Here is a 15,570-nt window from a genome sequence, read left to right on the forward strand (position 1 = left end):
GTGGGGCGGGGTCTTCTGTGTGCGCATGCCCGCCCCGCCCAGCGGCGCGGGCTAGACGCTTCGGAGGCTGGAGGAAAGCGGGCAGCAGAGAGTGCAGGCCGGAAGCCGAAGCGCGCGTGCGCATCGGCTCTCAATGTCCTTTCGGTCGGCCAAACTCGCGCGGAGCCAGTTCTCGCGGGATAGCGAGTTGCTTCTTGTTTCCCACTCCCATTCGCCTGTTCCCTTGAGTACTGGGCGCTATCGGTCGTGGGGGTGCTTTATTGTTTCCACCCCGGGTCCACCTTGTTGCCTGGTTACATGACAACCGTCCATCTTGCCTACTGCCCTGCCCTGTGCGCCCCACGAGGGTTCTACTCGGCCCCGGCCGCCCCCGGGACGCTTCTGCCACTCGCCGGTGTAGGACAGGCTGAGCGGTCCGGAAGCGCGCAGGCGTGGTAGCTCCGGCCGCGCTTCCGGGACGACGCCGTGGGACTCTTTTGACGCCGGCAGCGGCGCGAGCGGGGACGGCGGCCCGGAGGGCGCGGCCCAGCGCTCCGCTTTCTGGGTCCCAGCGGCGCCATGCGCTATAACGAGAAGGAGCTGCAGGCACTGTCCCGGCAGCCGGCCGAGATGGCAGCCGAGCTGGGCATGCGGGGCCCCAAGAAGGGCAGCGGTGAGCGGCCCGGGGCGCCGGAGCGGGCGGCCGGGCGGCAGGGGGGCGGGGGTGGGCAGCCGCAGAACCCGCGCGAGCCCGCCTTGTTCCCGCAGTGGTGAAACGGCGGCTGGTGAAGCTGGTGGTCAACTTCCTCTTCTACTTCCGGACGGACGAGGCGGAGGTAGGGCGGCGGGGAGGGCCGGGAAGGGGGCGGGCTCCGGGTAAGGGTCCGGAGTTGGGGGGGGGGCGGCCGCAGTTGGAGGGCGGGGGTTTGGAGTCGGGGGCAGGGCGGGGGGCGGGCAGGTTCCCGGTGCCCGCCCCCATGCCCCTGTCTGCCCCTAGCCCGTCGGAGCCCTGCTGCTGGAGCATTGCAGAGTCGCTCAGGAAGAGCCCAGCGGCTTCTCCATCAGTGAGTGCGGCCTGGGGCGAGGCTACTTGACCCCGTCGCTCCCCGCTCCACCCCGGCGCGGCCCCGCCTGAGTCCCCAGAGGCTGAGTCCAGTGTCCCGGGCAGCCCCACTCTCGCTGGCTCCTCCGGGTGGGGGCCCAGGCCGAGCGCACTACCCGAGAGGCCGCCCTTGTCTTGTTGGGGAGCGCTGCCCTCTCGGGGTGCCTCGCTGTAACTGTTTCATTTCTCCTGGGATCAGGGCCCTGTGCTGGGGGACTGGGAGGATTCTCCTGGGTCGTCTTGAGAGGGTGGGGTCTGCAGGCGAAGACGGAGCTTGTAACTAGTCTCGTGGGGAGGCTGCAAGAAGAGTTCCACAGACTAGGGGGCTTAAACAGCAGAAACTTATTTCTCCTAGTTCTGGGGGGCAAGAAGTGTGACATCAAGAGTGTTACCATGGCTGGTTCCTTCTGAAGGAGAATCTGTCCCTATGATCTCTCTCCTGGCTTCTGGGGGGTCGCTGGCGACCGTTTTCACTCCATCTCTGCCTTCCTTTTCGTGGGATCTTCTCCCTTGTGTGGTCGTGTCCAGGTTTCACTTTTAAGAACAGCAGTTCTGTTGGATTAGAGGCTCACTCTAGTGCAGCGTGACCTCAGCTTAACTGCTTGTAACTACTTAGACCTGCAGTGACTCCACATCCAGATAGATTCATAGTCTTGGGAAATGCCTCATGTTTTAAGACTCGAACATACATCTTTTGGGGGACACAGTTCAGCCGACACCCAGCTGGTGGGAAGCAGTGGGCCCAGGCGGGCCGGGGCTGGAAAGGGGACAGTCATGGACAATCGCAAGAGAAAGTTGAGGGCTGGGTGGGGGGGAGGTGGGAGGGAGCGGGGTCAGATGGGGGCTACTCCTTCCGCAGGCTTCCTAGAGGACCCAGAGAGGAAGTATCACTTTGAATGCTGCAGTGAGGAGCAGTGTCAGGAGTGGATGGCTGCTCTGCGTCGAGCCAGGTGGGGTGCGGCCACCTTGGGGGCCTGGGGCAGGGGCGGGGCAGGCCCTGTGGACTCACACCACCCTCCTTCCCAGTTATGAGTTCATGCGGAGGAGCCTCATCTTCTATCGGAACGAGATCCAGAAGATGACCGGCAAGGTGTGCGTGGGTGCAGGGGTGGGAGGTGGGGGTCTTCTGGGCCCAGGCTCATGCCGTCCCCCCCACCCCCGCCATCGTCCACCCACACAGGATCCCCTGGAGCAGTTCGGCATATCGGAGGAGGCCAGGTTCCAGCTGAGCGGCCTGAAGGCATGAGTCCGGGTGTGGGGCTCCTCAGCTTTCCTGCTGGGGGCTGGATGAACCCTCCCTGGGTCCCGGGTTTCTTGGCCAAGCCTGGATTTGCCGTGGGAGGTGTCTTGGTTTAAAGATTTTTAAAGCCGCAGGACCCGCAGGGGCTGTCTTTTTGAAGAAACAACCCAGCAAGCCCCTTCTGGATGCACTGGGACCCACTGGACTGGTTTGGCACCTCAGTGCCACATGCTGCTGCCAGGGGACAGGTGTCCCCTCCCAGGAGCTGTGTCCAGCCCCTTGGGTGCGTCCATCCAGCCCTGGCAGGTGCCTGAGGCTGGTGCAACTCTCCTGCCCCGTGCAGGCTGAATGTACAACATTAGGTGATGCTGTGAAGGGCGTGGGCCCGTGCTGGGGCTGCTGTGAATTCTCCTGCTGAAGGGGCAGGCCCCGGCCAGACGCCTCTGGGCAGAACTGGAAGGTGCGCCTTTGGGGTGGCCGGTTTGTTCTGTTCAAATAAAGGTACCTCTTTTTCACACGGGACGGCGGTGCAGTGAATGCAGAGAGGGACCTCTGTCCTCCACAGGCTGCCGGTCCCGCAGAGTCACAGCGGGGTCCTGAGGGAAGTGAGGCCCTGCCCAGGTTCAAGGTTTAAGTGCTCAGTAGGAACAGAGGAGAGGCGGCTTAGAACCCAGAGCCAGGAAAGGTAGGGAGGCTGGGGCCCAGCCCATAGGGCCTCGGGGGCTCACAGGCCTCCCTCTGAGTGCAGGCGGGACTTCGGGAAGGGTTTTGGTGGTGTGAAAAGTACCCAAGCAGTCGGTTTCAGTTAGTCAAGAAGGAGGCCCACCCTGGGTGGGCCTGACCTAGTCAGGTGTCGGTCCTGAAGGAGGGGCTGGGCCTCCCTGAGGTGGGGCTCACTGTCTGCTGTGGTCACAGGGCCTGCCTTCCGGCAGGTGGGGCTTCTGCTGGGAGTGACCGTCCTCCCCAACTGGGGATGGTGATCACAGCCCGGGACCCTCTTTGCGCTCCAGGACCTTGCCGTGTCACAGTCGGGAAGAAACACTGCCACCAGACCAGGTTCAAGTGAAAACAGGTATTTTATTACAGCGTCTAGAGGTGGAAACGCAGTGCAGTGGGGTTCCCTTGGGAAGAGGGGGTGGAGCCAGCGCCCCAGCTGAAACACAGGCTACCAGAACAAGAAAGCAAAGCCCGTCTGCGTTACAAACCAAGGCAGGGATGCGAGAGCCAGCGTGGATGGATGTGTAAATGAGAACAAACAGTCCTAACTTTAGACGGGCCGGCTGGCAGGATAAATAAGGGTGGCGGGGGGGTGGTGGTTCTTAAATAGGTCACAATTCATAGCTGAACAGAGAACGCATCCCCTGACCGAAGGCTGTCCTAGTTGTTAGGTTTTCCTGAGCAAAGCGACGGCAGCCGTCAGACCTGGAGCACCCGCGTCGGCAGCAGCGGTGGGGCTCCCGCAGGGCCGCTCCCCACGCACACCAGCCGGCGCCCTACTCCCGTGGCTGGCGTCAGCGGCGGCGCTCAGGCTGGGACCGGAAGGTGGGTGTGGAGAGGCCGAGCTGGGCCCCGCAGTGGGGCAGGCCCCGCGCGGGTCGTCCGTCCCCTGGTGCCTGCGTGTGCGTGCAGAAGACGGACGCGGCGCGGTGGTCCTCCCGAAGTGACGCAGTGTTTGTGTACAGTGTCCTTTGTTCAGATGGGGGCTCTGCTGGCAGCGCCGCAGCTTTCTCGGGAGCCCTGTGTTCCTGACACGGGGAGGGGAGCCTCTTGGAGAGGCCGGGGGCCGGGGGTCAGGACAGCACCGTTGTGCACTGGGAGCACCGACCTGGGGGGAAGGGGGCAGGGCGGGCGGTCACAGGAGGAAGGCTCCGTCTCTAGCCTGATTGCTGCCCCGCACGGTGTAGAGGTGGCTGCAGGCAGCGCACTGGCCCGCTCTGACCCTTGTGGCCTGCGTCCCGGGGGTCAGGAAGCGGGGCCGGGCCTCGGCCACCACACTGACCCCGCTTGCGGGCAGGCAGAGGGCCCGTGGCTTCCACCTCTGAAGGGTGTGCGGAGTTGGCCAGGCCAGGGAAGGCTCACGTTAGGCCGCCACACAGAGGTCCCCCTCCCGCGCTCCTTGACGGGTGCTGCCTGGGGGGCAAGCACCTGAGGATGGGGCTCCGACTGCCCACGCTCAGCCCTCGCTGGGGCGCCCACCTTGGGTCCGGGCCCCCTGTCAGCACCTTTGGCCGATGTCGGCCCTTTCCGGGGACCAAGAGCTTCTCGGGAGGCACAGAGACAACATTGCTCCACCCAGGGACCCAGGACTGGTCACAGGTGCTGTGCTCGAGGGACCGAGAGCCCTACCGGCCACCTCGGAGCCTCAGGGAGCAGCCCTCCTGCCCGGCCACCCCCAGCGCATCCCTTCCCAAGCACCACCGTGGCCGCTTGGGTGGAGCAGGTGTCACCCCAGCAAGGCGGGCCCTGGGCCAGCGCCGCTGTGCACTTGAACAGGCGTGAGGGTTTCCCCTCACCTTCCTTCTTTTTCTCTTTAGTTTACTGTGTATTCGTCATACAGTCTAAAAATAAATGAAGTCCGTCTATGAAATTTATAAATTTTCATCACCTCTCTATAAAATACTGTCACCTGTCAGTGTGACTCCCCTGTAGACACAGCAGGCACCCACGACTAACCCGCCTGCGTCCCCGGCCACCACAGGAGCCAACCCTGCAGCGGGGGGCTGCGGCGTGAGCCCAGGGCGAGCGGAGACGTACAAAAGTAAATGCACCTGTCACACGAGCGAGCCAGCCAGGCAGGCAGCAGAGTCGGGTACCAGACCCTCCTCACAAGCACCACTGAGAACAGGTCCCCTCCTTGAGGCTCCGCCACCGCAGCCTTGCCGCGCAGGACCGCCGTTCCGATGCCAAAGGCGCCATCCCGAGGGCTGAGCCGAGGCCGTTCACAGTGATGGCGGGGCGGGCCTCCACTGGAGACAGCCGCCTTTGGTATGGGAAGAGCGGCGGGAATGAACACGCCAGGCGCTAGGGCCTGGCGTCGGCGTGGTCAACCTGGAGAGTCAGCACCAAGAGCACGTGGAGGCGCGAGCCTGGCGACGAGATAGCACCGGGCCGGCTGGTGGCGTCTCCGCGGCGGGCCGGTCCTTCGGCGACGTCCTTACATATATTCTCTCATATATATAGTATCTACATCTCTCGATAGGTTGCCTTCACGACTTCGGTGGAATAAAATAAGTCAAAATTGTTTATACTTTTTAAAAAACGATAAATACTTTATCTAAAACTATCGACAGTACAGGCTGGAGCCAGGCCCCAGCGCGCCGTCTCCGCAGCTCTGCGCGGCGCTGATTCACAGTAGAGCCTGTCCTCTGGCCTCCGTCCATCCTTGCCGTCCTGCGGGGGACCCCGCGCCGCCAGCCCGCCCCATCCTTGCATAGTCTCGCGGTTGAGGTAGAAATCCTAGTTACCTGCGGACACGGCATGGGAGGAAAGGCAGCGTAGCGTTAGCCCCGCGCCCAGACGAGCCTGTCGCACCCCCAGGCCAGGGCGCCAGAGCCACCTATGGACGGACGGACGGACGACAGATGGCAGATGCGGTGGTGGCAGCACCCTGAGCCACGCCTCTGGGCCCCGTCAGAGGCAGGAGGTCCTGTCCCCAGGCCCTTCCAGTGCGTCTGGGGCGCTGGCTGGGTTCTGGCCTCCCCTCCTCCCCAGGAGACCCTCTCCGGTCCCCACGCCGGGCAGCGCTCCAGGACAAGCCTGCACGCCCCAGGAGTGAGGCCGGCGCGGCCAGGATGGCAGGCAGGCAGCGTCCACTGTGGGCCTGGCCCCCGACCTCCCAGTGCACGTCTGCCCTCTCCAAGCTCCTCTGACGGCGCGAGGCCACTGCAGGCTGAGCTGCCCTACCTTCTGGGCTTTTCCAACAACTGAGGCACAGCCCATCCCCAGGCCTCGGGTAGGGCTGTCCGATGACCTGCACCCTGATCAGGAGGCCGTCAGACTCCAGCGGCCTCCCATCTGTTTCCACTTAAAAACACGAGAGACAGCCAAGGACAGCAGGTGGAACCCCTGCTCCAGTCCTGGCCCCAGGGGGATGTGGACGCGGCACCAGCAGTTGCCGGGCCAGCTGCACCGGGGCCCAGGACCCTCCCTGGAGGCCTCGCAGACACCTGCCCCGTCCAGCTCCAGAAAGCAGGCACTTCCTACGCTTGTCTCCGCTGACCCCACACGGACGGTCTGAAAGGCACAGGCCAGGCCGTGCGCATTGGAGGCCGGAGGAGCCAGGCCTCGGCCACAACTACAGAGCCCCCCACCGGCCCGGCATTCCTGCCTGTGGGGCTGGCACCACACTCACCCTGCTGCCCATCGGCCCCTGCAGGGAGGCCCTCTAGCTAAGGAGCCCAACAGACGTCGCACGACCCCCACGTCCTGAAGGCCTGCCGTGTACCTGGGGCCTTAAACGTGTTGAGCTCCCCCCAAACCCTACATAAGCCACGTTTATGGAAACGGGCTGAGGGGCCCAAGAGCGCACACAAGGCAAAGCTGGGATCCTGAGCTGCCCCCATGACCCCAGGTCCTGGGCTGCCCAGGTCCTGGGCTGCTGCAGACGCCAAGCCTAGGGTGGCGGCAAGCTCGAGCTGGGCTCCACCCGGCCAGGACGCCAGCCCTGACTGACTCCTCCTGGCCCCCTCCCTGGGCGACCTGGGGGGAGGGTCCACCGGCAGCGGCCGGAGGGGGCGGGGCCAGCCACACCCTCCCTCTCTCTGCTCTCGCTGCCCGGGTTCCCTTGCCTCCCTGGCTCTTCGCCTTCGCACCTCCCGGCCGCAGGGGAGCAGCCTTGGCCCCCGGGCCCCTCCACGGAGCCCCGCGGGCCCGCCTGCTCTCTGCAAAGCAAGGTCAGTTCAGGTTCTCGTATGGGCCGCCTGGTCGAGCTCTAGCCTTACCTTACAGAATACGAACTGCTAGCTAAGCAAGGTCTTTATCGCGGCTTAACCCCCGCAAGGCGCGCGGCATATGGAGGTGGCATGCCAAGGGAAACCCACACGGCGGGCGGCCCCGTGGAGCTGGCCTGCGGGATCACGGGCGCGGCCTGGGCCAGGGCCAGCCCGGGCAGGGGCGGGTGGTGCACCGTGAAGGAGGGGCGGGACACCTTGTGCGGAAGTGAGGCGAGCTTGATGGACAGAGAGGCGTTAGCAGGCGGCACAGAGGCAGCAGAGGAGGCAGGTAAGAAAGCTTGGTTAGCTGGGAGGGACGCGAGGTTCTGCAGGAGCACGGGCTCAGAGTTAGCCGGGACCAGCGCGGAGGGCGGAGGCAAGGCGGCGTTAGGAGGGGGGGGGGCGTGGAGGGCGGGCTGCCCCGGAGGGGGCCGGCCCAGGTGCGGAGGGGGCGGGGGCGGCCTCGGCTCCGCAGGGGACGGGGCCTGAAAGGAAGAGGCCGGGGTGCTGGCCACCGCCTGCAGCGGGGTTAGGCTCAGCGTGGCGCTGCGACATGCAGCCCCACTGCCGAAACTGGCTCCAAACGGATGAGCGGAGGCGGGAGGCACCGCGTGGTTAAAGGCACCTGCAAACAGGAGAGAAAAACCCAGCTTCAACAGGCGGGTATCGCCAGCCAAGCCAAGGAAGGCGCGCGGAGAAGGGGAAGCCGATGGCGGCTGCAGCTCCAGCTCTGCGTGCGAGCGGCACAGGTGAGGGCAAAGCGCAGGCAGCGGGAGCACAGGCGCTGGGATTACCTGCAGGACGGCTCCCCTCCCCTCCCCTCCCCAGCCCAGCCCTGGCGCCCGTGCCCAGTGAGGGGCCGGCTGTGGCTCCCTGCGCTCCTCTCCACCCCGCACGCACGCGCCACGGTGCATGTGGCGGGCGCCGCGGCCCTTGGCTCTTCCCCAGCGCCGGCCCCAAGGCTGCCCAGAGCCCGGGCTGCGTCAGGCCTGACAGGTGACCTCCGGAGGGAGGAAGGAGAGAGCTCCGTCTGGCGCCAGCTCCCCTGAGAGCAAGAGGGACGCCGTCAGACCAGAGAGCCTGGCACAGGCCGACTCACGCCTGAGCGCTCTGCCCACACGACAGTCACGTCCGCGTTTCGCGAAAAGGAACGAGGTGACGGGTGCAAAGTGGACCCAAGGGGATACGCGGGCACAGCCTCTCCCCCCTCAGGGGGCCCTGGAAGGGAACCTGCAAACAGCGGTGGTTAAACCCAGCGGTCCTGGAGGGCACCGGTGACAGCATGCGGCCCGCGGCCCGTCCCCCAGCGGGTCCCGCACGGCTGGAGGGCGCTGCCTACCTCCGACTGCACCGCCGGCCACCCCGGAGGAGAAGCTGCCCATGGCGTGCGAGTTGGTCAGTCTGGTGGCGGCGGTTGAGACGTGCACCAGGCCGGCGGTGGGCACGGAGCTGAACAGGGACTGCAGCACGGACGGGCCCAGGTTGGCCTGCAGGGACATGGGGCCCAGTGCGAACTGCGGGCCGGGGGCAAAGGTGCCCAGGAAGGGGCGGTGGGTCTGGGCGGATGGGGCTGTGCCCCCTGCCGAGGACGCCGCCGGGGCAAGGCCCGGGCCGCTGAGGAGGCCCCCGGGGGGCGCGGCGGCGGCGGCGGCAGCAGCAGCAGCGGCGGCCATGAAGAGGTTGTGGCCGTTCTTGACGTCGGGCTCGCGGTCACGGCCCTTGCCCGCCTTGCCGTGCGTTGCTGAGGCCTTGTCCGCGGGCCCGCACACAGGTGGGCCCCCCTCGCCCTTCGGGGCCAGTCCATCCAGCTGCCTCTTGTTCACGAAGGGGCCGGGCTCTGCAGCGCCACCCTCCTTGCCCCGCGGGCCGGGAAAGCTCAGGGGGGTGCCCAGGCCGGCCGCCTCGGGGGCCTTGTGGGAGAGAGAAGCACCATCGCTGAAGCTGTGTAAACTGAGGTCGGCTGCCAGGCCCCCACCCAGGGCGAAGCCGCTGGCGGGATGGCTGCTAGGGCTCAGCCCGCCCGCCCCCGGCAGCGCGCCTGGGAAGCTCTTCCTGGGGTGGGCAGCCAGCTTGGCATCAGCCGCGCCAGGTTCCTCCAGGCCGGGCCGGAAAGCGAACAGGGAGTTGTGGCTCAGAGCGGAGGCGGCCTGCAGTGGGCTGTCGGCTGCCTTGGCCAGGCCGAGGTCGGAGATGGGCGAGAAGGTGGACTTCCACTTGCTGCTGTTGACCGGCTCGCTGGCCGGCACCTTCCTTCCCGCCAGGCCGCCCCCTGCCAGGAGAGGCAGCGGCTGTGAGGCCTGGGCTGGGTGGTGCAGAGCGTAAGCTGCGGGGACCAGACCCCCGCCAGCTCGGAATGACCCCCACCCCCAAGACAAGCCCCTTGGCGGAGGACGGGGCTGACCTGGCGAGGGTGGGGCCGTGGGAGAAACTCAGGGAGCAGGGCTGCTTGTGCAGGAGGGCCGGCGTGTCGGCACAGAGCACCACACGTGCCCGATCTACCCAGACAGCACCCAGAGTGCCTGCCATGTCCGCAGGGAAAGGGGCCAGGAGGCTGGGCGGCACCCACACCACCCAGGGACCACTCTGGAAGCCCCATGTGGCTCCTCAGAGGCCGGGCACCAAGAACTCAGGCATCGGGAACACCAAACTCACCATTTTCCAAGGTTTTCGGAGGAGATTTGCTTTCTAAGGAGATTGTTGCAATTTTTCTCTCAATTCTATCAGGAAAAAAAAAGAGATGATGAATGTTTGCAGTCCACGGGCACACCGGAGCGCTATACGTTTACACCGAATTGCCCAGCAGGGTCGGTAAGCCGGCAATGCACGACACGCCGTCAGGGCCCCTGGGCGCCCCCATGCCTGTGCGGTGGCGCCTGTGCCGGCACGATGACGGCTGTGGTGGGGGACACAGCTGAGAGCCGGGCCCCGGCGGAGGAGCAGGGATGCTGTTTCCCAACACGCAGAGACAGCCGTGAGTCCCAGACAGAACCGTCTCCGTGCTTAATGTGCTCTCAAGCTCTAGGAGACTGCGTCGTCCACAGAGGCAGATGTGCAGCGCCTAGCACGTTAACTCCCCAGCAAGCTGTACCCATAGCTGCACCAAAGTACACAGCAGTGTGTGCTTCGCGTGTCAGGATTTTTGTGGACCATCCCGAAGAACTACGACCTCCAGAGACACAGAACTCGCCAAAGAATCCAGGACTTGTACAACGTACTTTTCGTACGTGGAAGAGTAACTCAACAAGACACTGAAAACACAGGCAACTAAAGAAAACACAGGGACGTCCCCAGCGGTCCAGCAGGTAAGACTCCGCGTCCCCAGTGCAGGGGGCCCGGGTTCGATCCCTGGTGGGGGAACTCGATCCCACATGCGTGTCGCAACTAAGACTCTGCATGCCGCAACTAAAGATCCCACATGCCGCAGCTAAACATGCCACAACTAAGACCCGGAGCGACCAAAATAAATAAATTAAGCATTAAACAAAATTAAAGAAAGGGACTTCCCTAGTGGCGCAGTGGATAAGAATCCGCCTGCCAATGCAGAGGACACGGGTTCGAGCCTGGTCCGGCAAGATCCCACAGGCCGCGGAGCAACTAAGCCCGTGCGCCACAACTACTGAGCCTGCATGTCACAACTACTGAAGCTCGCGCGCCTAGAGACCCTGCTCCGCAACAAGAGAAGCCACTGCAATGAGAAACCCGCGCACCTCAACGAAGGGTAGCCTCCGCTCGCCGCAACTAGAGAAAGCCCTTATGCAGCAACAGAGACCCAACGCAGCCAAAAATAAATAAATTTTAAAAAATAATAATAATAGTAAAAGATACACGACACACGGGGCCTCGTCAACACTGAACACTCCTATGCCTCAAAGGACACCAGCAATGGAGTGAACACACCACCCACAGGACGGGAGAACACAGCTGCAGATCCCGTACCTGACGAGGGATCCGGTACGTAGACGTCTAAAGAACCCTCACGACATGACAACAGCAGGACAAGACAACCCGACTCAAGAGTGGGGCCGGGACCCGAACAGGCATCTGTCTGAGGAACAGATGATGCTGAATATCGTCAGCCACGAGGGAGAGGAGGTCAAAACCACGACGACACCACCACACCCTCACAGAAATAGCTACCGTACTAAAAACAAACCCAGAAAATAACAAGTGCCGGTGAGGCTGCGGAGAAACTGGCACCCTAGTGCATGGTTGGCAGCAATGTGAGATGGGGCAGCTGCCGTGGAGAAGTCTGGTGGTTCCTCAAAACGTTAAACCCAGACTCGCCACAGGAGATCCAGCAATTCCACGCCTAAGTACTGGGTGAATTGAAAACACATTTGCAAGTAGAAACACATGTAGTATAGGAACGTTCATAGCAGCACGATTCACGACAGCTGAGAACAAAGCAACCCACGCGTCCACGGACACACGGTGGATAAACAAAATGTGATATAGACACACAGAAAAATACTAGTCTTAAAAAGGAAGGAGGTTCTGACACCTGCTACACCACGGATGAACCTGAGGACAGGACGCTCAGTGAGAGAAGCCAGACACAGAAGGACACACGCTGCCTGATCCCACTCACGGGGTCCCTAGGGGAGTCACATCCACAGAGACAGGAAGTAGATGGTGGGGGCCAGGGGCTGGGGGAGGGGCTGGGGAGTCAGTGTTTAAGGGTACAGGGATTCTTTCTGTGGCGATGAAAATGTTCTAAAACCGACAGCGGTGATGCCTGCACAACCCCACGAATACGTCAAAAACCACTGGGTCGCACCTTCCAAGCGGGCAGTGTGGTATGTGAATTATACCTAATAAAGCTCTTATCAAAAAAAAAAAACCCAGGAAGAAAGCACTCTTCACCGTCAGCTGAGTGGACACCAGGCGCTGATGGGAGCCTGCACGCCTGCCTCTTGGCTCTCCGCCATGGTGGCCGCCCTCCCCTTCTCTCTGCCACCAAGAAACACCCGCCTCGCGCCGCCGCCCCAGGAGCTGCAGACTCCGGGGTCAGCCCTGCCCCACATGCACGTGGCGAGAGGCTCTCAGATGCCCTGGGCCCTTCACGGGCTGTTTCTTACACAGTTAAAGTGAATAATCCGGGAAGGGGCCTGTCTGCTCCAGGACGTACCCCAAGTGAGGTCAGGACCCTGCGCCCACCACCCAGCGGCAGGTGGGAAGCTGCCTGCCCTGCGTCCTGGCCACAAGGACCTGCCCCATCGGCCCCACTCGCCTGGCACTGCCGGGCTCATCCTCAGAGCCCTGCTCCTCATCTGAGGTCAGTGGGGAATAGTGGGCCCCGTTGGTCTGGCTCAGGGGCTTCTCCTTCTTGAGCACGGGTGGCTGGTCGTTGTCCTGGTAAGGGACAGGCGAGCTCTTCAGGGAGCTCTCGGGGGACGAGATGGCCGTGATTTCCAAGGGCTGGTTGATGTTGCTGACCTGAGGGGTCAGATGCACAAGCCCGTCAGCAGGCCCCTGGAGCGCCCTGGACCTACCACCCCCGACGCCACTCCCAGCCTCACCATGGAGTTGAGGTTCAGGGGGGACCCTGAAGACTGGGTGAAGAGGCCAGCGACGGACGGCAGGGCCCGGCGCTTGGGGGACACGCCCGAGCTGAGGCCGGGGGTCCCCGCCGCCGCCCGCTTCCTCCTGCCCCTCTTGCGGCTGTCCTGCCCGTGGCTCTGGCCGCTGTCACCACGGGCGCCCGAGGACAGAGGGCTGTGCTTGCTGGAAGGCGACTGCTTGGCGCTGCTAGAGCCGGCCGAGATGGTGAAGACGATCCTTCTCTTGGCTTCACTCTCGGGATCCGAGAAGCCGGCCTCAGAGGGCAGGTCTCCTTTGCTGGCATCGGGGAGCGGGCCCTGGGCGCCGAGCCGGGGACTGGCACAGAGCTGTGGAGCAGGGGAGGCCGAGCCGCAGTTGCGGGGCTGCGCCAGCAGGGGGGGGTGCTGAGGGGTGGAGCTACGGGACCCCACAGTGGCAAAGAGGCTTCCGGAGCTGGAGGACTCGTCCAGGGCCGGGGGCTCGGCTCCAGAGACGAGCGGTGCCGGGCTGCCTGCCAGGGCCCCGCTGATGGCCACCGAGCCGGCGTAGGCAAAGCCTGTGGGAAGGACACGCTTTCTCAGGGGAGCTCGTCCGGGAAAGGATGCCCACCTGGCCAAACCCGGCGGAGTGCAAGGAAGCTCAGCTCTCTGCACGCTCAGTGCCCAGCACCTTGAGACGGCACCACGGAACCAGGTTCGGGTGAGGACAAGTGGGGGCCCCTGGGCCATCACTTGTGTGCTCTTCCCACTTCTGGACCTGGGACGGTTGGGCCCTGGAGCTCATGCACAAGCCAGTGGACCCCGGGCACCGCCAGCGGTGACGCCCTCCCCGCGCGAGAGCAGCAGCGCCCGAGGCGGGATGCCCGTCCCAGCATCAGCCTCCTCGCTGCACTCTTTTACCCCAGAAGAACAGGCGTGGATCAGGCCGTGCGGACATAGGCAAGCAACCCGACCACACATGCCCGCCGCCCCCGATGGGCTCCATGGCTGGGCAGTGGCGACAGGCACCCTCTAGGTCGCAGGGCCCCGCCCAGAAGCCTCACTCGGAGCTCTCTGAGGAGGAGCAGAACCGGCTGGAACGCGGATGCACGAGGACGCCACCGCCCAGAGGACCGGCATGGGCCCAGGCCGAGCACAGCCCGCTGAGATGAGCAGAGCGGGACAGCCCAGCTCGGAGCCCCCGAGCCCCGGGCTGCGCTGTGCAGCTGACGTGCTGAGCCCACCCGGCATCTCTGGGTCCTCGCATGGGAGGGAGCCCTTACCTGCGGGGGCCAGGGCGAGGCTTCTGCTCCCAGCAGCGCTGCCCCCGGAGCCGTGGGCGCCAGCACCCATCTGCTTCTCCAGCATGGACGAGGACTCTCGGGCCTGCGGCACGGGGCTGGGGGTGCTTCTCTGCGGAGAAAAAGTGCAGGTTGTCAGCTGATCCGGCCACATGCCGCAGGATGTGCCAAGGGCCCAAGGCCGCGAGCACGGAAGGGCAAGTGGCCGCTCAGGGTGTGAGCCTGGTGAGCAGCCACGGGAAGGTTCTCACAAGGTGAGGCACAGGTGTCTGACCTCAGTTCTAAGGGATGGCCCTGGCTAATGGGCAAGCATTGGGCCAGGGATAAATGGGCAGGGAGAGCAGTGAGGGCAGCCGTTATGATCTGACCCAGCAACTCCACTCCTACATGGAGCCAGACAACAGCAAGTACCCACACAAAACCCGCACACGCACGTCCTCAGCAGCACGATTCACAACAGCCCCAAAGTGGAAACACCCCAGATGACTGCCAACAGGTGATGGATGAACACAATGTGGTCCGTCTATATGGTGGAGCATCACTCAGCCATGAAAAGGGGTGAAGCCCTGACACTCGCTACACCGTGGATGGACCCTGAGAACACGATGCTCAGTGAGAGAAGCCAGACACAGAAGGACCCACGGTGTGTGATTCCATTGATGGGAAACGTCCAGAACAGGCAGATCCACAGAGACAGAGAGTGGGTTTGTGGTTGTCAGGGGCTGGGGAGGGGATGTGGGTGACTGCTGGTGGGGATGGGCTTCCTTTGGTGGGGGTGGAATGTTCTGGAACTAGAGATGGCTGCATGACTGGTGAATGTACTAAACCCCACTGCACCGAACACCTTAGGTGGGTGAGCTGTGTGTGAGTGACATCTCCATAGACAGGAACAGCCCACTCCACAGGAGAGTGTCATTTCCAAGTCCATGCGTGTGAGGCTGAATGCACATGTCAACTAGAAGGAAAGGGAGAAGTTTCTATAGAATCTGGAAGCTTTAGTCCCTCTCCGTTTGCACACGTCACCTTTTACTAAAAGGATCTAAGATAAAAATGGCAAAATGTTACTGGAATTAAATGTGGACATGAGACATTCTGTTTTTCTCGGGCCTCATGATAAGCTCAAAACTCAACCACGTGCAATTGAACAAGAATGCTCTGGGCCTCGAGGGGAAAGAACAAGAGCAACGGCTCTCTTGGTGCCTACACACAGTGCCTGGGGACGTCAGGCTTCCAGGCCGAGGGCCTCACTCACCACCTTCTCGGCGCGGCTGGGCAGCACCACGCTGGCCAGAGGAATGCTGACTGGCAGCTTGCTAGGCTGCACGGTGCTGAGCGGGATGCTGACGGGCAGGCTGGTGATGGCCTCCCCACTGCTGGCGTAGGTGCGCTCCTTCAAACCCTGCAGACACACCACCGGGCCGGCCTGCTCCCGCTGACCAGGAAACTGGACCTTGAGCACCGCCCCGAGGGACACAGCAGTCCTCCAACCAGTGACAAG

The 15,570-nt window shown here is 63.6% G+C and overlaps 2 protein-coding genes across 9 annotated transcripts in view; one reads left to right on the forward strand and one right to left on the reverse strand.

Annotated features, from left to right (window-relative positions):
- Positions 1-113: 113 nt before the first annotated feature.
- On the forward strand, positions 114-2,838 carry PLEKHJ1 (pleckstrin homology domain containing J1). Its single transcript, XM_060094703.1, has 6 exons — positions 114-652; positions 748-815; positions 977-1,043; positions 1,941-2,031; positions 2,108-2,171; positions 2,262-2,838. Exons 1-6 carry the CDS (start codon positions 559-561, stop codon positions 2,325-2,327), a joined length of 450 nt encoding a protein of 149 aa, XP_059950686.1. The 5' UTR covers positions 114-558; the 3' UTR covers positions 2,328-2,838.
- A 557-nt stretch (positions 2,839-3,395) lies between these two features.
- DOT1L (DOT1 like histone lysine methyltransferase) overlaps positions 3,396-15,570 on the reverse strand; it is a 57,230-nt gene continuing 45,055 nt past the window's right edge. For 3 of the 8 annotated variants that reach the window (XM_060094692.1, XM_060094695.1, XM_060094699.1), the window contains 8 exons: positions 15,325-15,522; positions 14,055-14,184; positions 12,772-13,349; positions 12,483-12,688; positions 9,905-9,969; positions 8,592-9,521; positions 8,352-8,482; positions 7,709-7,877 (listed from right to left, as the gene is read on the reverse strand). In XM_060094692.1, the coding sequence (XP_059950675.1) occupies positions 7,788-7,877; positions 8,352-8,482; positions 8,592-9,521; positions 9,905-9,969; positions 12,483-12,688; positions 12,772-13,349; positions 14,055-14,184; positions 15,325-15,522 (2,328 nt within the window). In that variant the 3' untranslated portion in view covers positions 7,709-7,787. Of the gene's footprint in view, positions 5,786-7,261; positions 7,878-8,351; positions 8,483-8,591; positions 9,522-9,904; positions 9,970-12,482; positions 12,689-12,771; positions 13,350-14,054; positions 14,185-15,324; positions 15,523-15,570 lie in introns of those variants that run through there. The other 5 variants (XM_060094700.1, XM_060094694.1, XM_060094693.1 and 2 more) reach the window with 5 other exon arrangements.

This window comes from Mesoplodon densirostris, chromosome 3, assembly GCF_025265405.1.
Source record: "Mesoplodon densirostris isolate mMesDen1 chromosome 3, mMesDen1 primary haplotype, whole genome shotgun sequence".
NCBI lineage: Eukaryota > Metazoa > Chordata > Mammalia > Artiodactyla > Ziphiidae > Mesoplodon > Mesoplodon densirostris.